This window comes from Trichechus manatus, unplaced genomic scaffold, assembly GCF_000243295.1.
Source record: "Trichechus manatus latirostris isolate Lorelei unplaced genomic scaffold, TriManLat1.0 scaffold00035, whole genome shotgun sequence".
NCBI lineage: Eukaryota > Metazoa > Chordata > Mammalia > Sirenia > Trichechidae > Trichechus > Trichechus manatus.
In genome coordinates, this window is record NW_004443971.1 from 14,934,185 (window position 1) to 14,950,279 (window position 16,095).

The window sequence follows — 16,095 nt, forward strand, 5'->3', positions numbered from 1 at the left end:
GGCGCCCCTTTGTCCTTGCATCTGGGAGCAAGTGTCCCCCTTTCCCTGGTCTTGCCACGCCTCTGCACCCCTGTCTAAACTGCTGACACCCATCTTTTAGATAACTGTACCATGATATCAGATCAAAAATAACAAGTCAAACTCATTAATCTTTTACTTAACACATTGTGGCACTTCCTGAAAATTACAACTGCAACTTCCGTGATTTCACTGATGAATATTGGACTATGATGTGCTCAAAGTCACTTTTTTCAGTTTCTTCTCTTTCTACACTCAGCAGAGCAAGATCACACAGTCTGCCTTGACCCATGTTGTTGTTAGGTGCCATCGAGTCAGTACCGACTCATAGTGACCCTATAGGACAGAGTAGAACCGCCCCTTAGGGTTTCCATGGAGCAATTGGTGGATTTGAAATACCGACCTTTTGGTTAACAGCCGAGCTGTTAACCATTACGCCACCAGGGCTCCACCTTGACTCCATGGAGGCTCTCAAATACGAAAGTATTAGTTTTAACTTGCTGAATGATCTCTCACGGACGGCGATGGAAACTTCGAAGGTCAATCGAAACTGCTCAGTGCCACCCCCTCCTTCAAGAGGCACCCAGGGCGCCATACCTGCTATTTGTTAGGTCTGCCTCTGCAGGAGGGGCCCATCGGGTGAACTATCCTCTCCTTCTCTTGCTGTGAACTTCTGGTCGCCTACATTTTAGGCTTGTCTTGACCCTTTTTTGCCCTTCCCTGGGTGGTACAAACAGTTAAGGCGCTTGGCTGCTAACTGAAAAGTTGGAGGTTCAAGTTCACCCAGAAGTGCCTCAGAAGAAAGATCTGGCAATCTACTTCTGAAAAAATCAACCATTGAAAGCCTAATGGAGCACCATTCTACTCTGACACACACGGAGTTGCCATGAGTCAGAATTGACTTGACAGCAACTGTTGTTTTTTTACTTGTCAATCTACTCTGTTTGCTTTTCCTTTTCAAAAAGCAAATGATTCATGTAGAAAATTCCTTTTTTGTGGATATTAAGGTTTGGTAGGAAAGTTATTGTACACTATAAACGCAAGAAGCCAATGCAATAATGCCGTGTAATGCAAACGCCAAGTAGGCTCACCCCTCAGACTCCCAAATTCCTCCTCCGTCCCCAGCTGCTCCTTTTGGCTGGCGCCTGCCTTTGTTTTCCACCCCAGTCCCTCCACTTGGAATCTTATCCCCCCAGCCCCATAACTTCCCAGACCCTGCCAGCTCTTCTTTCTCCCCAGTAGCCCTCCTGCATGGAGGCCTTCCAGGATTGCCCCAACCAGAGCCCCATTACAGCAACTTCCATTAGGCCCCAGAAGGTCAGTGTCCAGAGGGTAGGGCCTTTATTCCTCTGTGACCACTGTGGGTGTGCCTCCTGAGGACATCCCTGCCCACTGACCCTCTCCCGCTTCAGCTGGGAGCATGGTCAGAGCTCCCTAACCCCCCATTGCTTATGAGGACTTTCCCTGGCCTCCAAGAGGGGTCAGTGTCCTGCCTGTCCTGCCCCAGCCTGGGATCATGGCCCATGAGATGACCAACTATAATAGCCACAGGATTAACAGCAGGCATTGTCTTTCTCTGACTATAAGGTGGGTATTATGTGTTCATCAACAGTCCTAAAAATACTCAGTAAACAGGTGCAGCCCTGTGGCACCAGCCTCCTGACTTCATCAGCATCTGGCTGGAGACAAAAGAGGTGAGTCAGTCTCACCCAGCTCCAGGCATGGGACTCAGGATTGTTTGAAACCTACCTGGAGAGGGGTGCAGAGTGTCTGTAGACCCTCAGACTTCCATCCGTGGAAGGGTGGGCTCTGCTGCTGCCCCCAGTTGAGCCAAGCCAGAGGACCATGCACTGGAGTCAGCCTACAATACTGTTCCTATCACTCCCCAAAGCCTGACATCCTCCTCCCTCAAGTGTACCAGAGCCACACAAATCCCTGCACATTGAGTCGTTAGCCTGATGTCCACATTTCTTTGTTTAAGAGGTATAAGGTCAGCACGATGGTTCCCCCAGTGCCCGCCAGTCCCTCCATACCTCCCAATACCCCTCACTGGGGCCTCTTGCTTCCCCTCATTCCCCTTCCCTGGGTCCCATCACTGCTCAGTCCCCTCATCTGGTCTGGCTCCTCACTCTCTCCCTCTCTTTAGCTTTTGCACCTCCCTAGGTGGGTGCTAGGAGCCTTAGTGACGCAATAGTTAAGAGCTCGGCTGCTAATCAAAAGGCGGCAATTCAAACCCATCAGTGGCCCCATGGGAAAAAGATGTGGCAGTCTGCTCCTGTAAAGATTACAGCCTTGGAAACCCTATGGGGCAGTTCTACCCTGTCCTATAAGGTCGCTATGAGTCGTAATGGACTCCCTGGCACAACAACAGGCAGGGGCTGGTTTTACTCAGTGTGCACAGGATCTGTGTGTGCTCCTGACCACACAGAGGTATGTCTTCAAGCCTGTGCTCCTATCCGGAGCACGGCAGTGTGTATCTGCACTGTGAGGTGTGTGTGTGGTGGAGGGGAAGGATGGGGAGGAGGGGCAGTGGAGGGGGCAGCGGGTCTGTTCTATTTTTACTGGCCAGTTGCTGTTGGCCATAGTTTTCATAGCCTCCCCTGAGCTCTGCCCCTCACAGTCTGCAGTCGACTGCGAGACACAGGCCAGCTCAGCTCCACCAGGACTGTGCAAGGTGAGTGTCTGTAGCCCAGGCCTGCAGACCCAGGCCAATCCCAGGCAGAGGATGGGGTGTGGGCTTGGAGTTTAAGGAGAGAGTGAGATCTGGGAGATGGAAAAAGACATTGCTTGCTGGTACTATTGGGTTTGTTGTTGGAACATTCCTAAAATTCTCCCAAAGCATTTGTTCCCATACAATGACATCTCTCCTGCAAAACTGTCGTGGTGAAACCTCCCCCCAACCCAGATGGATGGAGACTCTGGGGCTGATGGCAAACACAGGCAACAGAAATCCAGGCTGTCTCCCATTTTAAAGACTGGGGAGCCAGGAGCAGAGTTTTCCACAAAGTTCCACAAGGTGCCCCAAGGCACAGCCTAGCGGATTATGTTTTCACACCAGGCTGCCCATCAGGTCCCAGGAGGGAGAGTGTCCCTAGGGGGAGGGGCGGCATTGGGGAACAGGGCCAGAGGGCTGCACTGGGAAGTTTAGGAAGAGCCTGGTGAGCAGGGAAAGGGAGCGATGATGCAGCAGAAGGAAGGGACATGCTCCAGTGTGCAGGGCTCTGGGGATGTTTAGGAGGTAGGTCCAGACACCCTGCTGATGGTGGAGACCATCTTGCTTCTTTGTTCTTTGTGTTTGAGGGAAGCTCTTAGCTCCCTTGATCACCCTTCTGTACAGTAGGAAAAGAGTGGAGGAGGGTAGGCTGCCAGCTCCACTTGGCAAATGGCCAACGCTTCCCCACCACCCCTGGCTCTGAGAGGTGGGCAGTTGTTGCAGGGGGGGCTCTTGGGGAAGGCAGATGGGGGCCAGCACTTGGAGTTGAGGCTGAGAGTCTGCGAACATCTAAGTTAGAGCAGCATCTGCAGTGCGATGCATGTTGGGGGCAGGGGTGAGGCTAGTGGTCTCCGTCAGGGTTGGGGGCTAAAGGGAGCACCTGCCACCAGGTTCGGGAGTCACAGCTGCAGGGCAGTTCTGAGATTAGGCTTTCCTGTTCAGAATTCCACATGAGGGTGTGGTTGTGGCAGCCTGCTACAGGAGTCCAGTTAAAAAAAAACCAAACCCACTGCCAGAATGGAGAAGAACTTCCTCATAGGGTTTCCCAGGCTGTAAGTCTCTACAGAAGCAGACTGCCTCATCTGTCTCCACCAGCAGGGTGGCTGGTGGGTTTGAACTTTTCTGTTAGCAGCTGAGTGCTTTAACTACCGCGCCACCAGGGCTCCTCACAGGAGTCCAGCCCTTGTTAACAGTCAGTCAAGGAGGACAGGGATGCCCTTGACTGGGGTTCAAGGTCAGGGAGGAGCAGGGGGAAGAGTGCGAGCCTAACTAGAAATTTGTGTTCCTGATTATTAGGTTTGCAAAGAGATCTGTTCCTTTCCCTACACACACACACACACACACACACACACACACACACACACACTCACACACACTATTCCCTCTTTCTCACACACACTGTCTCACACACACACTCACACACACACACTCACACACACTCTTCCCTCTTTCTCACACACACTCTTGCCTCTTTCTCACACACACCCTCTCACACACATACACACACTCACACACATGCACACAACCTCAATCTCATAGTCTTGTTTGTATTCCTGTTCCACCCCACAGAGCCTCACAGATCAGAGAGCCTAGCTCTGAGTCACTCACAGGAGATTCTTTGCTCTGTCTCCTCAGTTGCGGATTTTCTAATTATCTCCTTACTTGCTGCTTCAGGGGGAGATGGAATCCTGGCTCTCCAAGCCCCGATTTGCTGCTATCTGCATCCTGACTTCTTATCAGGCCCCTGCTTGTCTTCCACAGACCTGTCAAGGGGACCTGTCTGGGGGGCGTCAGGGCACGGGCTGGGGCCTCTAGCCTGATGTGGGACCCCTTGGCCTGGCATTTGTCAGTGGGGCTGACGAGGGAGCAGGCTCAGAGCTTGGCAAGGGGCCTGGACTGGCCTCACAGGCAGGGCCCCACACTGGTGACAGTGGCTTTCTGAGGGGGCATAAGCGTGGCCATTGCCCATTAAGAGTGGGACACGTTCCAGGGAAACAGACTGAAGACCTACTGGGCTGAGACCAGGTGCCCTCTGGAGACAGGGATTATGGGAGGAAGAGGAGGAGGGCCAGCTGGACGTGGGGGTGGTTCTTCATCAGGTGCTATTTCCTTTTAGATTTCTTCAGTGTCTTCAGAGGCGCAGAGCCCTCAGAGTAAGCAGCTGGCTATAAAATCTAATTTCAGCCAAGCATCTCGGGAATTTATGAGTTGTCTCCATACCTCTCCCTCTGTGCCCCAGGGTGACAGCTGAGGCTCTGGGGTCATATCCCCCCTCTGCCTCCCCACCCCAGGCCTCACTCTCCCCTGGGAGCAGAGGCAAAATGAAGGCCCAGAAGCCTTTCTGACAGGGTAGGAGATTCCAGAGAGGTGGCCAGAGCCCCACTTACTCATTGGGGTGGGGGAGGATGCCTCATGGGCACAAAAGGTCAGGAGAGAATTAAAGCAGAGGAAGGAGGTGGCTCTGGGATAAAATTATTGGTAGGCAGTTTGCAAGTGTCCTTTATATTCTGTGCTAAACCAGGTTCTTGGACCAAGACCCAACTCCTGACCCTGAGCTCCGTACTCCCCCCACCACATACACTGATGTCCTCCACCCCTCAATTCATAAGCTAGCTCAGGATTCCTGTCCTACCCTGGACACCTGCTCCCTACTCTAGATGTCCCCCTCCCTTCCCCGGGCTTTTGTACAATCCCTTCCCCCACTGGAATGTCCTTTGTCCAGGCCCAGGCAAGATGGCGAGTCAGGTCTGGCTTTGGAGCATGTCTGTTGTACAGCTTTAGGACCACCTCCTTGTCCTGGGCCCCTCACTGTCAGAGGTAGAAGGGACCCCAGGGATCAGCTGGTCAGAGGGCTTCAAACATGCTCCAAAACCTCCATGGCCAGGGGTCCGCGCAGCGGACCACAGAGCTCTGATGGCGACCCCCTTCCACCAGTGCCGTCTGCTCGTATTGATTGCATTTATTTTGCTTCCAAGTAGAATTTGGCTTGAACAAAGGGTTCAAGAGCTAAATATTAAGTGGAAAACCACTCATCTAGCCCCCCATTTTGCAGAGGAGACAACTGGCCCAGAGAAGGTAAAGACTAGAGTTGAACACAGATTTGCCCTGCCTCCTTGCTTATTAGTCTTCTCTGTCCAGAGCCTCCCCCTTGCCTTACCCCAGGGGGTGCCAGCCACATTGTCCTCTATGTGAATAGCACCCCCTGGGCACAACTGCAGTGCATGAAATGTGAACAGTGCCCCCTGGAGTTGTGCCATATGGCGGCCACCTCCATTCCACCTTCTACTCTGCTCCATTTATCTTCCAGGTCCTTCTCCTCCCTGAGACCTACAATGACCACTCATTAGCCACAGAACAAAGTCGAAACTCAGCCTATCATTCAACGCCCTCGTGAGTGGGCTCTACCCTCACTTTCCAATCTTATTTTCTAGGGACTCCATCTTGTTCCCCACAGGGATCTGCAAACTTTTTCTGGAAAGGGCCAGATAATAAATACTTTAGGCTTTGCAGGTCACATAAGTTTTCTGTTGCATATTCTCTCTCTCCCTCTCTTTTTAATAATCCTTTAAGCAAAAACATGACAACCCCATGTGTTACAGAGTAGACTGCTCCATAAGGTTTTCTTGGCAGTATTCTTTACAGAAACAGATCTCCAGGCCTTTCTTTTGCAGTGCCACTGGGTAGATCCGAACCACCAACCTTTAGGTTAGTAGTCGAGCGCAAACTGATTGCACCACCCAGGGAGCACACCAGGCAAACAGGGTTACATGAGTAGGAATTGACATGACAGCAATAGGTTTTTTATTTTTATTTTTGGAAGCAAAGACAGGCCGTGGGCCAATTTAGAGCAGTTGGCTGTAGGTGGGTGACTCCTGCTTCCCACACCTGCTCAGCAGAACCATTACAGCTCTTATATTACTTCTTTGCCTTTATAGGATTTCTCTCTGCCATGAGTGAATGAGTGAATGAATAAATGGAAGAATAAATGGACAAATATACATCCCATCCTGACGCGCTGGAATCCGTTCTATCTGGTTTCTTCTTCTCTGCTGTCTGACTCTCTCTCCCAGGCTGGCCTGCCGACACAGCCCACAGGCCCAGCTGGTTGGGGTTAGGGGGCAGAGTTATCACTTTCCCACCTTAACACTCCCTCTGTGCCCTGTAGGTGCTGCTCCACCGCCACCATGCCGGAAGTGTAAGTAGCCCTACCCCCCATCTAGGCCTCGCAGAAAGCAAGTTTCTTTGCCGGGAACGTCAGCCCCATAGTTGAGGCACCATTCTGTTCAACCCTGAAGCTGTTCCCCAGTAGACAAGTTCCTGAAACAGGGACAGTCCCGTGTGCTTGAGTCTGCGCTCCAGGGTTTCTCCAGTGTTGCCACACCCCCTTCCAGCCTTCGAGCAGAACTCACACTTCCAGGTTACCTGGGAAGAACTTCTTGGCTGTGTTTTGGAGTTTTGTCTGTCTGCACTGATCCAGTGAATTGCATGCTGCCAGGCTGTGATTTAACACTGACCCAGTAGATGAACGAGACTTTGGGAATTTATCCACAAACCCGGGATGGAACCTTTCAAATTTTTTGAAACTTACATTGAGCTGACAAAACCCTGACTTCCCTGACCTTCTGCCACCCCACCCTAAACATACAGTGACCAGTATATCTCAACTTCCAGAAGTCTAAAGGGCCGTTGAGTTTTTATTCTATTCTGTTGCAACCTGCAAACTGGCCCCCTGTCCCCTGCCCCCATTATACTGCCTGATTTCTTTCTGGTGCACTTTCATCACCCCCGCCCCCGGAAGTTGGTCCACATGGCTCCCCCACTTATACTCACTCTGTGTTCTGCTCTTTCCTCCTGTGCTTCCTGTGATGGCCATCTGAAGTGAGGTAAGTGACATTTGGAGTGCCCTGGGTATGTCTTCAGACTGGTGGAGGTGGGATGGGCATCTGAGGAGAGGAGAGCACTTGGGTCGGGACCAGGGAGATGCCCAGTGACTGAGCAAATTCCCAGGAGAGTAAAAACTTCCCATGAAGATTCCCATGAAGTGGGGCTTCCCAAGATCCAGGTAGTTGATGCCCAGTGAACAACATCACTGAGAAGGTGGCCCTGGGGCTGGAACCACAGTGGAGTGGAGCGTGGCTCTGCACCCATCTCCTCACTCTGCACCCTTGCTGAGCACTGAGCCAGTTCACCCTCACCCACTCTGGGAGCTCTTCAGATCTGAGGGGACCATTTTAGACCTAGTCTTGTGCAAAGCCATACTTGAACAGTGGGAAGGGATGGCCATTCCACCCAATGAGTCATTCTGCTCAATGGCTGAACATTGAGGGAGGAGCAAAGACTCCCTTAGACTCCACTCAGGTCTTAGATGACCCTGATCCTGGCCATCCGACACACTCCAGATTTATTTGGGCTGCGAGAACACAGCCTGCACACCCAAGGCTGGGGACTGCAAGGATAACAGGGCGGGGAGAATTAGCAGCACTGGCGAAGGGGACATCTGGCACGGAGATTCTCAGTGAGACTCGATTACACTATTTTTCTATAACCAGTGGATTTCTAACTCCGTTGTGCTGAGACTCATATTAAAGTGAGTTCCCATTGATTGATGGTCCAGTGAGGTGGCCCATGAGCTCACCAAGTTGTGGGGAAAACAAGACTTCAATGAAACATTTGCATCACAGTGTGTAAACCATGCCTCTCCCTTCTCACCCTCAGAGAAAACCCAAGATCACCGCCTCCCGCAAGCTCTTGCTGAAGGTGAGGCACGGGGGATGCAGAGAAGTCTCTGAGGGGCTGAAGGGGTGGGGAGCATTGGAGGGTGGAGAGGAAGGAGACCAGAGCAAGGATGCCAGTTCGGGGCTGGAGCCAGCAGAGGGATCCTGGCTGTTGCTCAGAGACAGTGCTCAGGCACAGGTGGCCAGTGGGTGAGAACCTCAAACTGTGGGCTCCTGGTGCCCGCCTGGGGTCCTCAGAGGAATGGACTAAGTTGCAGGGTGGGAATCCACTGGTGGTGGCGGAGGGATTTGCTCTATTTGGGTAAGAGTTTCCGCTTTGGATCTCTGTGGGGTCAACACAGACAAAAAGTGAGCAAGAGGAGGATCAGGAGATTAAAAAAAGCTTCAGGGTCTGAGAAACGCCATGTGTGACCACTCAGTGTCTGTTCACACACAGCCACCGGACGCACTTCCACGCTTAGCAAATGGCTCACTCACACGCTTCCCAGGGCGCATTGGTCTAGGCCCTGATGTGCATGAGAACATGGAGCTGGCATAGCCGGCTGAGGCCAGAGCCAGCCCAGCCTTGGTCCACCTTCCCCTCCTACCCTGGTGGGGGTGGGGCCCACGAGAGCCCTGGGCCCCTTCTCACAGGGCTCTGTCCTGCCCAGAGCTTGATGCTGGCCAAGGCCAAGGAGTGCTGGGAGCAGGAGAATGAAGATCGAGAGGCTGAAAAAGTGCGCTACCTGGCTGAGCGCATCCCGTCGCTGCAGACCCGCGGCCTGTCCCTCAGCGCCCTGCAGGTGAGCTGGCAGGCCAGGCTGGGGGTGGGGAGCTCTGTCTGGTGACCCCAGGGATTGGGTGGCAGGAGCCTGAACTCACATTGCTCAACTCTTTGTAATTTACAAGGCGCTTGTCTTAGTTATCTAGTGCTGCTATACAGAAACACCACAAGTGGGGAACTTTAACGAACAGAAATTTATTTTCTCACAGTTTAGGTGTCTAGAAGTCCAAGTTCAGGGTGCTGGCTGTAAGGGAAGGCTTTCTCTCTGCTGGCTCTTTTCAGCTTCTGTTCCTTGGCTCCTTGGTGATCTTCATGGGGCCTGGCATCTATCTTCCCCCATCTCTGCTTGCTTCTCTGGGCCTTATCTGCTCTTTTTATATCTCAAAGGTGATTGGTTTAAAACACATCCTACACTGATATGGCCTCATTAACATACCAGAGAAAACCCATTCCCAAATGGGATTAGAACCACAGGAATAGGGGTTAGGATTTACAACACATCGTTTGGGGGGACACAATTCAAACCTCTTCGCTCACACGATCTGATTTAATCCTCACAGCAGCCTGTGAGGTGGGTGATGATTGATCTCATCTTCCAGGTGTGAGAAGTGAGCTTCAGAGGGGTGAAGCGACTTGTCTGGGGTGGGGCAGAGCCAGGAGTCCGGCTTCATATCAGACCGGTGTGACGGCATGGAGCAGAGGGCACGCAGACTTGGGAAGCCCCATTTCTCCAAAACCTTGCCCCCTAGAGACAGGTCTTTAATGTTTTTTAAGACACTGGTATCTGTTTAAATGCCAGTGGCTACAGAGAAAAGAGACTGGAAGGAAATATACCCAAATGTCACCAATAGTTATCTCCAGGATGTGGCATTACTAGTGATTTTTATTTTATTATTTTTGTTTAATACATAATTCTCAAAATTTCTACATTTAACTTATATTACTTTCATCATAAAGAAACTTCTTTTTTTTAAAAGAAAATAAGTACATATAGAAAGGAAAACAAAAGGCTTACCCTTCGAGCTATCATCGGTTGCGAACCTCAGATTGAATGAGTTTGTCAGTTCCTTTCCAGAGCATGGGTCTTGCAAAGGGGCTGGGGGAGGGCCAAGGGCAGTGGGCTTGGAGGCAGCAACAGGAGGCTGGAGACTGAGTGTCTCCCTTCCCCTCTCCTCCCCTCCTGCCTGATCAATACCCGCAGGATCTGTGCCGGGAGCTGCACGCCAAGGTGGAGGTGGTGGATGAGGAAAGATATGACATCGAGGCCAAATGCCTCCACAACACCAGGGAGGTGAGCCTGAAGGCGGGGAAGGGATACCAGTAGGTGATGTCTGGGTGGGGTGGGGGTGGGCAGTGACATGTCAGCTGTGGGCCGGGTCCGCTCCTTCTGCTGGGTCTGGGAAGTAGCCAATTATCAGAGAGTTTGGTCCCCCCGTAGGTTTGGAGATGGGCAGAGAGCGCATAATCACACAGATGAAAAGCACAGACTTCCTCCCTACCTGGCACGTGGGCTCTTCAGTCTAACAGAAGCCACCTTCTTTATTCACCCACACAAATAATCATGTGCCAGTTAATAACACCTTACCTTGGCAAAGTGCTTCCATGTGTGTTATACCCTTTGATCTTCCCTACACACTTATGTGTACTTTACCTGCTATATTATCTGCACTTTATGCATGAGGACACTGAGGTTCAGAGAGGCTAAGAAACTTGGCCTGGGTCACACAGTGGTGATCCTGGGACTGAACTGGTCTTCTGACTCCTACTCTGGTGGTGGGGAGCTGCATCCAGACTCCTGTGCCAGTGGGGTGGGGCAGGGCAGGGCTCCTGCTGCCTAGTAGGCTGCTTCTGGGCATTTGTTCAGGCAGTGAGGAGGGGCTAGGGAGGGTCCAGAGCCACGTCCCACCTTCCCACTTCTTCCCATTAGGGATGATGATCTCTAGGATCATGAATCTCCCCAGAATTCCCTCCAAAGCTCACACCCTGGAAATTCACCCACAAGTCTGAGGCCTGGAGATTTATCCACTGGCTAGACCAAGACTGTGCCTGCAATGAGCTGCTCTGAAGGCAGACTGAGGGGACACTGACAGAAACAGGAATGCGGCTGCAGGAATAGGAGGAGGAGCCCCATGCTCCAAACGGCTTCTAAACCACAAATGCACTGAACATGTTGAGGCTGCCTCTGTGATTCCTGGCTACAGAGATAGGGATGACTACTGGGCTCTGTCCATTTACTTAGTCTTCATTTATCAACAAATGTGTGGCTGTGTGTAAGCGATGGGTGGATCTGGGTGTCCTAGAGGGTCTGCCCTAGAGCCTGCAGGATTTAGGGTACAGCTCTTCGGGGCTGGCTGGCTAGAACCCCAGAAGTCTGAGATCCCCAGGAAGGGTGCTCCCTGGCTGGCCTCTCCTCCAGTGAGCCCTTGTCCCTTTCCACCTGCAGATTAAGGACCTGAAGCTGAAGGTGCTGGACCTCCGAGGGAAGTTCAAGCGCCCGCCCCTGCGTCGGGTCCGTGTCTCAGCCGACGCCATGCTCCGGGCCCTGCTGGGCTCCAAGCACAAGGTGTCCATGGATCTGCGGGCTAACCTCAAGTCTGTGAAGAAGGAAGACACGGAGAAGGTGAGGGCCACTCTCCTCAGAGCCTCTCCCCCCAGTCCCACCAGCCTTCACCTGTCACCCCTCACACAGCCTCAGGCAGGCCGAGGAGCTCCTGTTGGAGGCCAGCTTGTCAGTCAGAACATTCTAGAACCCCTGAGAGACCAGAGATAAAGTCTTATCACTCTGTCCTGGGAGACAGAGACTCACTCTCTTCCCTAAGGAGCTCCCAGTCTGAGAGGGAGACTGGGACACAAAGAAATCCAGACCAGTGAATAAAGTGAAAACCCTGCACCCAGTGTGAAGAGGGTGGGAAATTTAGGGTGGCTGTGTAGACAACTGCCCTCTGCCACTACAGGGGAAAGAAGACAGCATGTCGTCATGGTTATAGGTACACTTGAGCCCAGAAATTAGAGAACTGAGTTCAATCACTCACTCAGTGACAAATCACTCAACATTGGCTGAGTGCATGGTGTTTGTGCCCGAAACCATCAGGCCCTGTAAAAAGTATGAATGAAGGATGTGGTTTCTGGCCCAAGAAGCTTCATGAAGAGAATACGTGGGCCAGGCAGTATGAAATGGAAAAGGAGTCTAATTAGAAGGGCGAAGGCTTCTTGGACAAGGTGGATTTCAGCTGCAAAGTGGCAGCCCAGGAAGACAGTGGGGGCATGGGGTCAAGGTTAGGGTGTGGTGCATAGGGTGGGAACTTGTCCTGGAACCCCACAACCATCACCCAGAGCTCCCAACACACACAGCGTCCTCCTTCCTGCTGAGCTTCACCTTGACCCATGTCTACCTCTCTGGCTGAGTCCTAGGACCTCACCACCTTGGCTGGGGGGTTGATATTTTCTATTTTTTAAAAAATAATTTATTTTTAATTAAATTAAATAAATTATTTTTATTGTGGTAAGTGTATATGTAGTATCTCTATCTCTGTCTGTATATAGTCCCTGGGTGGTACAAACGGTTTGCACTTGACTACTAACCAAAAGGTTGGTGGTTCAAACCCACCCAGCGTTGCCATGTAAGAAAAGTCCTTGCGATCTGCTTCCATGAAGATTATAGCCAAGAAAACTCTGTGGAGCACAGTTCTATTCTGTGACACATGGGGTTGCCATGAGCTGGAAATGACTCAGTGGCAAAAGACAACAGACAACAAGTGCATCTATAAAACAAAACATTTGCTATTTCAACATCTTACTTTTTTAAACATTTTATTGTGCTTTAGGTGAAAGTTTACAGCTCAACTTAATTTCTCATTCAAAAATTTATACACATATTGTTTTGTAGCATTGGTTGCAGTCCCCACAACGTGATGATACACTCCTCCTTTCTAACCCAGGTTCCCTGCATCCATTCGTCCCGTTTCTGTCCCTTCTTGCCTTCTTGTCTTGCTTTTGGGCAAGAGTTGCCCATTTGGTTTCATGTATTTGATTGAACTAAGAAGCACGTTCCTCACATTTGTTGTTTGTTTTATAAGCCTGTCTAACCTTTGTCTGAAAAGTGGGCTTCGGGAGTGGTTTCAGTTCTGAGTTAGCAGAATGTCTGGGGGCCATAATCTCAGGGGTTCCTCCAGTCTCTGTCAGACAGTCAACCTCTTACTTTTTAAAGAGGCTGATTTTTCTATCACCCACTTTCTGAGGGCTTGGTAAGTCTCTGACATGTGTGCTGCTTGCCCACAGGAGCGCCCTGTAGAGGTGGGTGACTGGCGGAAGAACGTTGAGGCCATGTCTGGAATGGAAGGCCGGAAGAAAATGTTTGACGCTGCCAAGTCTCCAACCTCACAGTAGAGGTACCTTTTCTCCGGGGTTAATCGGAGTCCCAAAGAACAATTAGGGACCCTAGGATAAGGGCGGGCAGGTTGTGCCCAGTGTGGTGCAGGGAAAAGAGCACTGGGTCAGAGTCAGTACTAGAAGGTTCAGTCCTGGCTCCGGCACTGTGAGACTTTGGACACTTCATTTCCAGTTTGGAGCCCTTTTTGTTGCCCTCAGAGTCCCTGGGCGGTACAAACAGTTAAGCGCTTGACTACTAACTGGAAGGCTGGCAGTTTGAATCCACCCAGAGGTGCCTCAGAAGAAAGGCTTCCAAAAGGTCACAGCCTTGAAAACCCTATGTAGCACAGTTCTACTCTGACACACACAGGGTCGCCATGAGTCGGAATCCACTTGACGGCAAGGGGCCTTTTCTTCCCACTATGGGTGTGCTGAGGGGATGTGGAGCAGAGCAGACAAGACTTTCTGGAGGGGATGAGCTCTCTGAGGAGGTGATAGGAAGTGAGGAAGTTAGTAGGGAAAGGGAAATGATGTGGCAGAAGGGCTGATGGTGCAAGGAAGGCACTGAGGTGGGAACTAACTGGCCATGGAGGAGGATGGCAAGACCAGGCAGTATGGAGAGTGGGTGAGCTGGGCTCAGAAAGGTGTGGGAGCTTGGGGCCCAGGGCACAGAAGCTGAGTCTGCCTAGGAGCCCCCGTGGACGACAGCCTGAGCCGAGGTGTGCTGGGTGTGGGCTTCCTGGGGCCGCAAGTACAGTGGATAAATCAGGATTCGTAAACTGCGAGCCGGTCTCTGGAACTGAGGCTTCCTCTTCTTTGTCCCTACAGGCTGGCTTGCTGTGCTGTGCTCCCTGCTCCTGCTTAATGCTCCTTCTTCCAGCCCCACCCACCCTTTCTGCCCCATTTCTGGAGCACCCTCCTGCACCCATCCTACCTCTCCCCTCCAGACTGCTATTCCCGCCTCTGGAACTGAGACTAACCAGACACACGAGAGAGAGGAGAAATGCAAGTGTCTGAAGACCTAACCTCAGCAGCTCCTCCGCTACCCATGAGGCACCGGGGGCCTTCCTGGACACCCTGTGGTACAGTCCTCAGAGGAGGAAGCTGAGCGAGCACCCTCCATTCAGCCCCTGCCACATTCCTTCTCTGCTGCTCTGTACAGCAGAGTGTCCACATCATCAGGCCTCTCCATTAAAATGCAGTTTCCTGGCGATCTCTTTAGCTCTGGCTGTGAGCACTTGGGAGAAAGGGAAGCGAGAGAATCTGTGAAGAGAGGGTTTGCTGGGCTCCAAGCACTCTGCCCACGGTCAGGAGCTCAGGGTCAGAATGGAGGGCTAAGGACTTGGCAGCTTCCTGCTAAGGTCCCCTGGAACCCCTTCTTCCCAGTCCCAGTGATGTCTCACAGCTCACCCTCACCATCCCAGGACACTCAGCCCACCGAAGCCCTGGCCCAAGGTGGCTGATCTGAGGACAGACCCAGGCCTGCCCGCCTCCTGCCATCCAGATGGGCCTCTCCATTCAGAGGCCCTCGCCCTGCTTGATTTCACACTCCCCTTCCTTCGCAAACCTGGATCAACTCTCCCTGGTACCCGCTGGATGTCCCTGACTGTTGTAGGCTGAGAGGTCAGGGCCGTTTCAACCCCTCAGCCCATCTGATGAGCACACACCTGAGGAGTGCAGTGTACTGGCTGGCCCAGCCTGGAGGGACACCCTGCAGTTCCAAGCCTGGCCACCAGGTGGTTCTTTCCCCCAGCTTCCTCCCTGGGCTTTTCCGATGCTCCCAGCCCCTGCTCTCTCCACCTTCATTCACTCGCCTCCCAATTCTTTTTCCTTCATACTCCTTGACTAGCCATAGTCCCAGGCCTGATTCTTCTCCCAAGCTGGGGCAGCCAAATGGTCTGCCCTCTGGGCCAGGTCTTTCTCCATTCCACTGACATCTGTGAGGGGCTCGAGCCTGCTGGGGTGGCATGGGGAGACAGGGGCGCACCTCCCCCAGCAACACACAAGAAGGAAGAGTAGCTCCTGTCGAGCAGAGATCAAGGTTCCAGCCCAGGGTGGATCGTGACGTTTCAGGGCAGTGTCATGGTGACTTCCTGAGCTAAGCCTGCAAGGGAAGTGGCTGGTCCCAGACCTGGGGCCTTGGCCTTTGGAACTCCTAGCACTGGCCCCAGAAGAGGCTGAGCTGTCTAAGCAGCCCCCTTCTACCTGCCCCTGCTGAATCCTTGTTCTGCCCTCTGCTCCCAGTACATTATCTGCAATAAATGCCAGAAACTGAGTGCAAAGTGCAGTGCCCGATACTCCTCGGGGCATGGCCTGGCACCCAGAGCCGCTCGGCCTGCCAGCTTCTTCCAAGGACCACGGCAATGGGGACCAGCAACCTGGGATGTGTCGGGGAGGCAGCATTCTGCCCGTGGTTCTCGCTATGAGCAGGTCAGTGGGCAGAGAGGCAGACGTGTGCAAAGACACAACTCCCACCGCGCACACAAATTCTTAGGCAC

General features: G+C 52.3%; 2 protein-coding genes across 2 annotated transcripts in view; both read left to right on the plus strand.

Moving 5' to 3' along the window:
* TNNI1 (troponin I1, slow skeletal type) overlaps positions 1 to 13,615 on the plus strand; it is a 65,711-nt gene extending 52,096 nt beyond the window's left edge. Inside the window, exons 2-7 of the mRNA XM_023730260.1 lie at positions 6,897 to 6,926; positions 8,447 to 8,488; positions 8,970 to 9,248; positions 10,431 to 10,520; positions 11,673 to 11,849; positions 13,508 to 13,615. Of these exons, the coding sequence (XP_023586028.1) occupies positions 6,897 to 6,926; positions 8,447 to 8,488; positions 8,970 to 9,248; positions 10,431 to 10,520; positions 11,673 to 11,849; positions 13,508 to 13,615 (726 nt within the window). The remainder of the gene's footprint in view (positions 1 to 6,896; positions 6,927 to 8,446; positions 8,489 to 8,969; positions 9,249 to 10,430; positions 10,521 to 11,672; positions 11,850 to 13,507) is intronic.
* Positions 13,616 to 14,183: 568 nt separating this feature from the next.
* LAD1 (ladinin 1) overlaps positions 14,184 to 16,095 on the plus strand; it is a 29,824-nt gene continuing 27,912 nt past the window's right edge. Inside the window, exon 1 of the mRNA XM_012555221.1 lies at positions 14,184 to 14,222. Coding sequence (XP_012410675.1) covers positions 14,184 to 14,222 — 39 coding nt within the window. The remainder of the gene's footprint in view (positions 14,223 to 16,095) is intronic.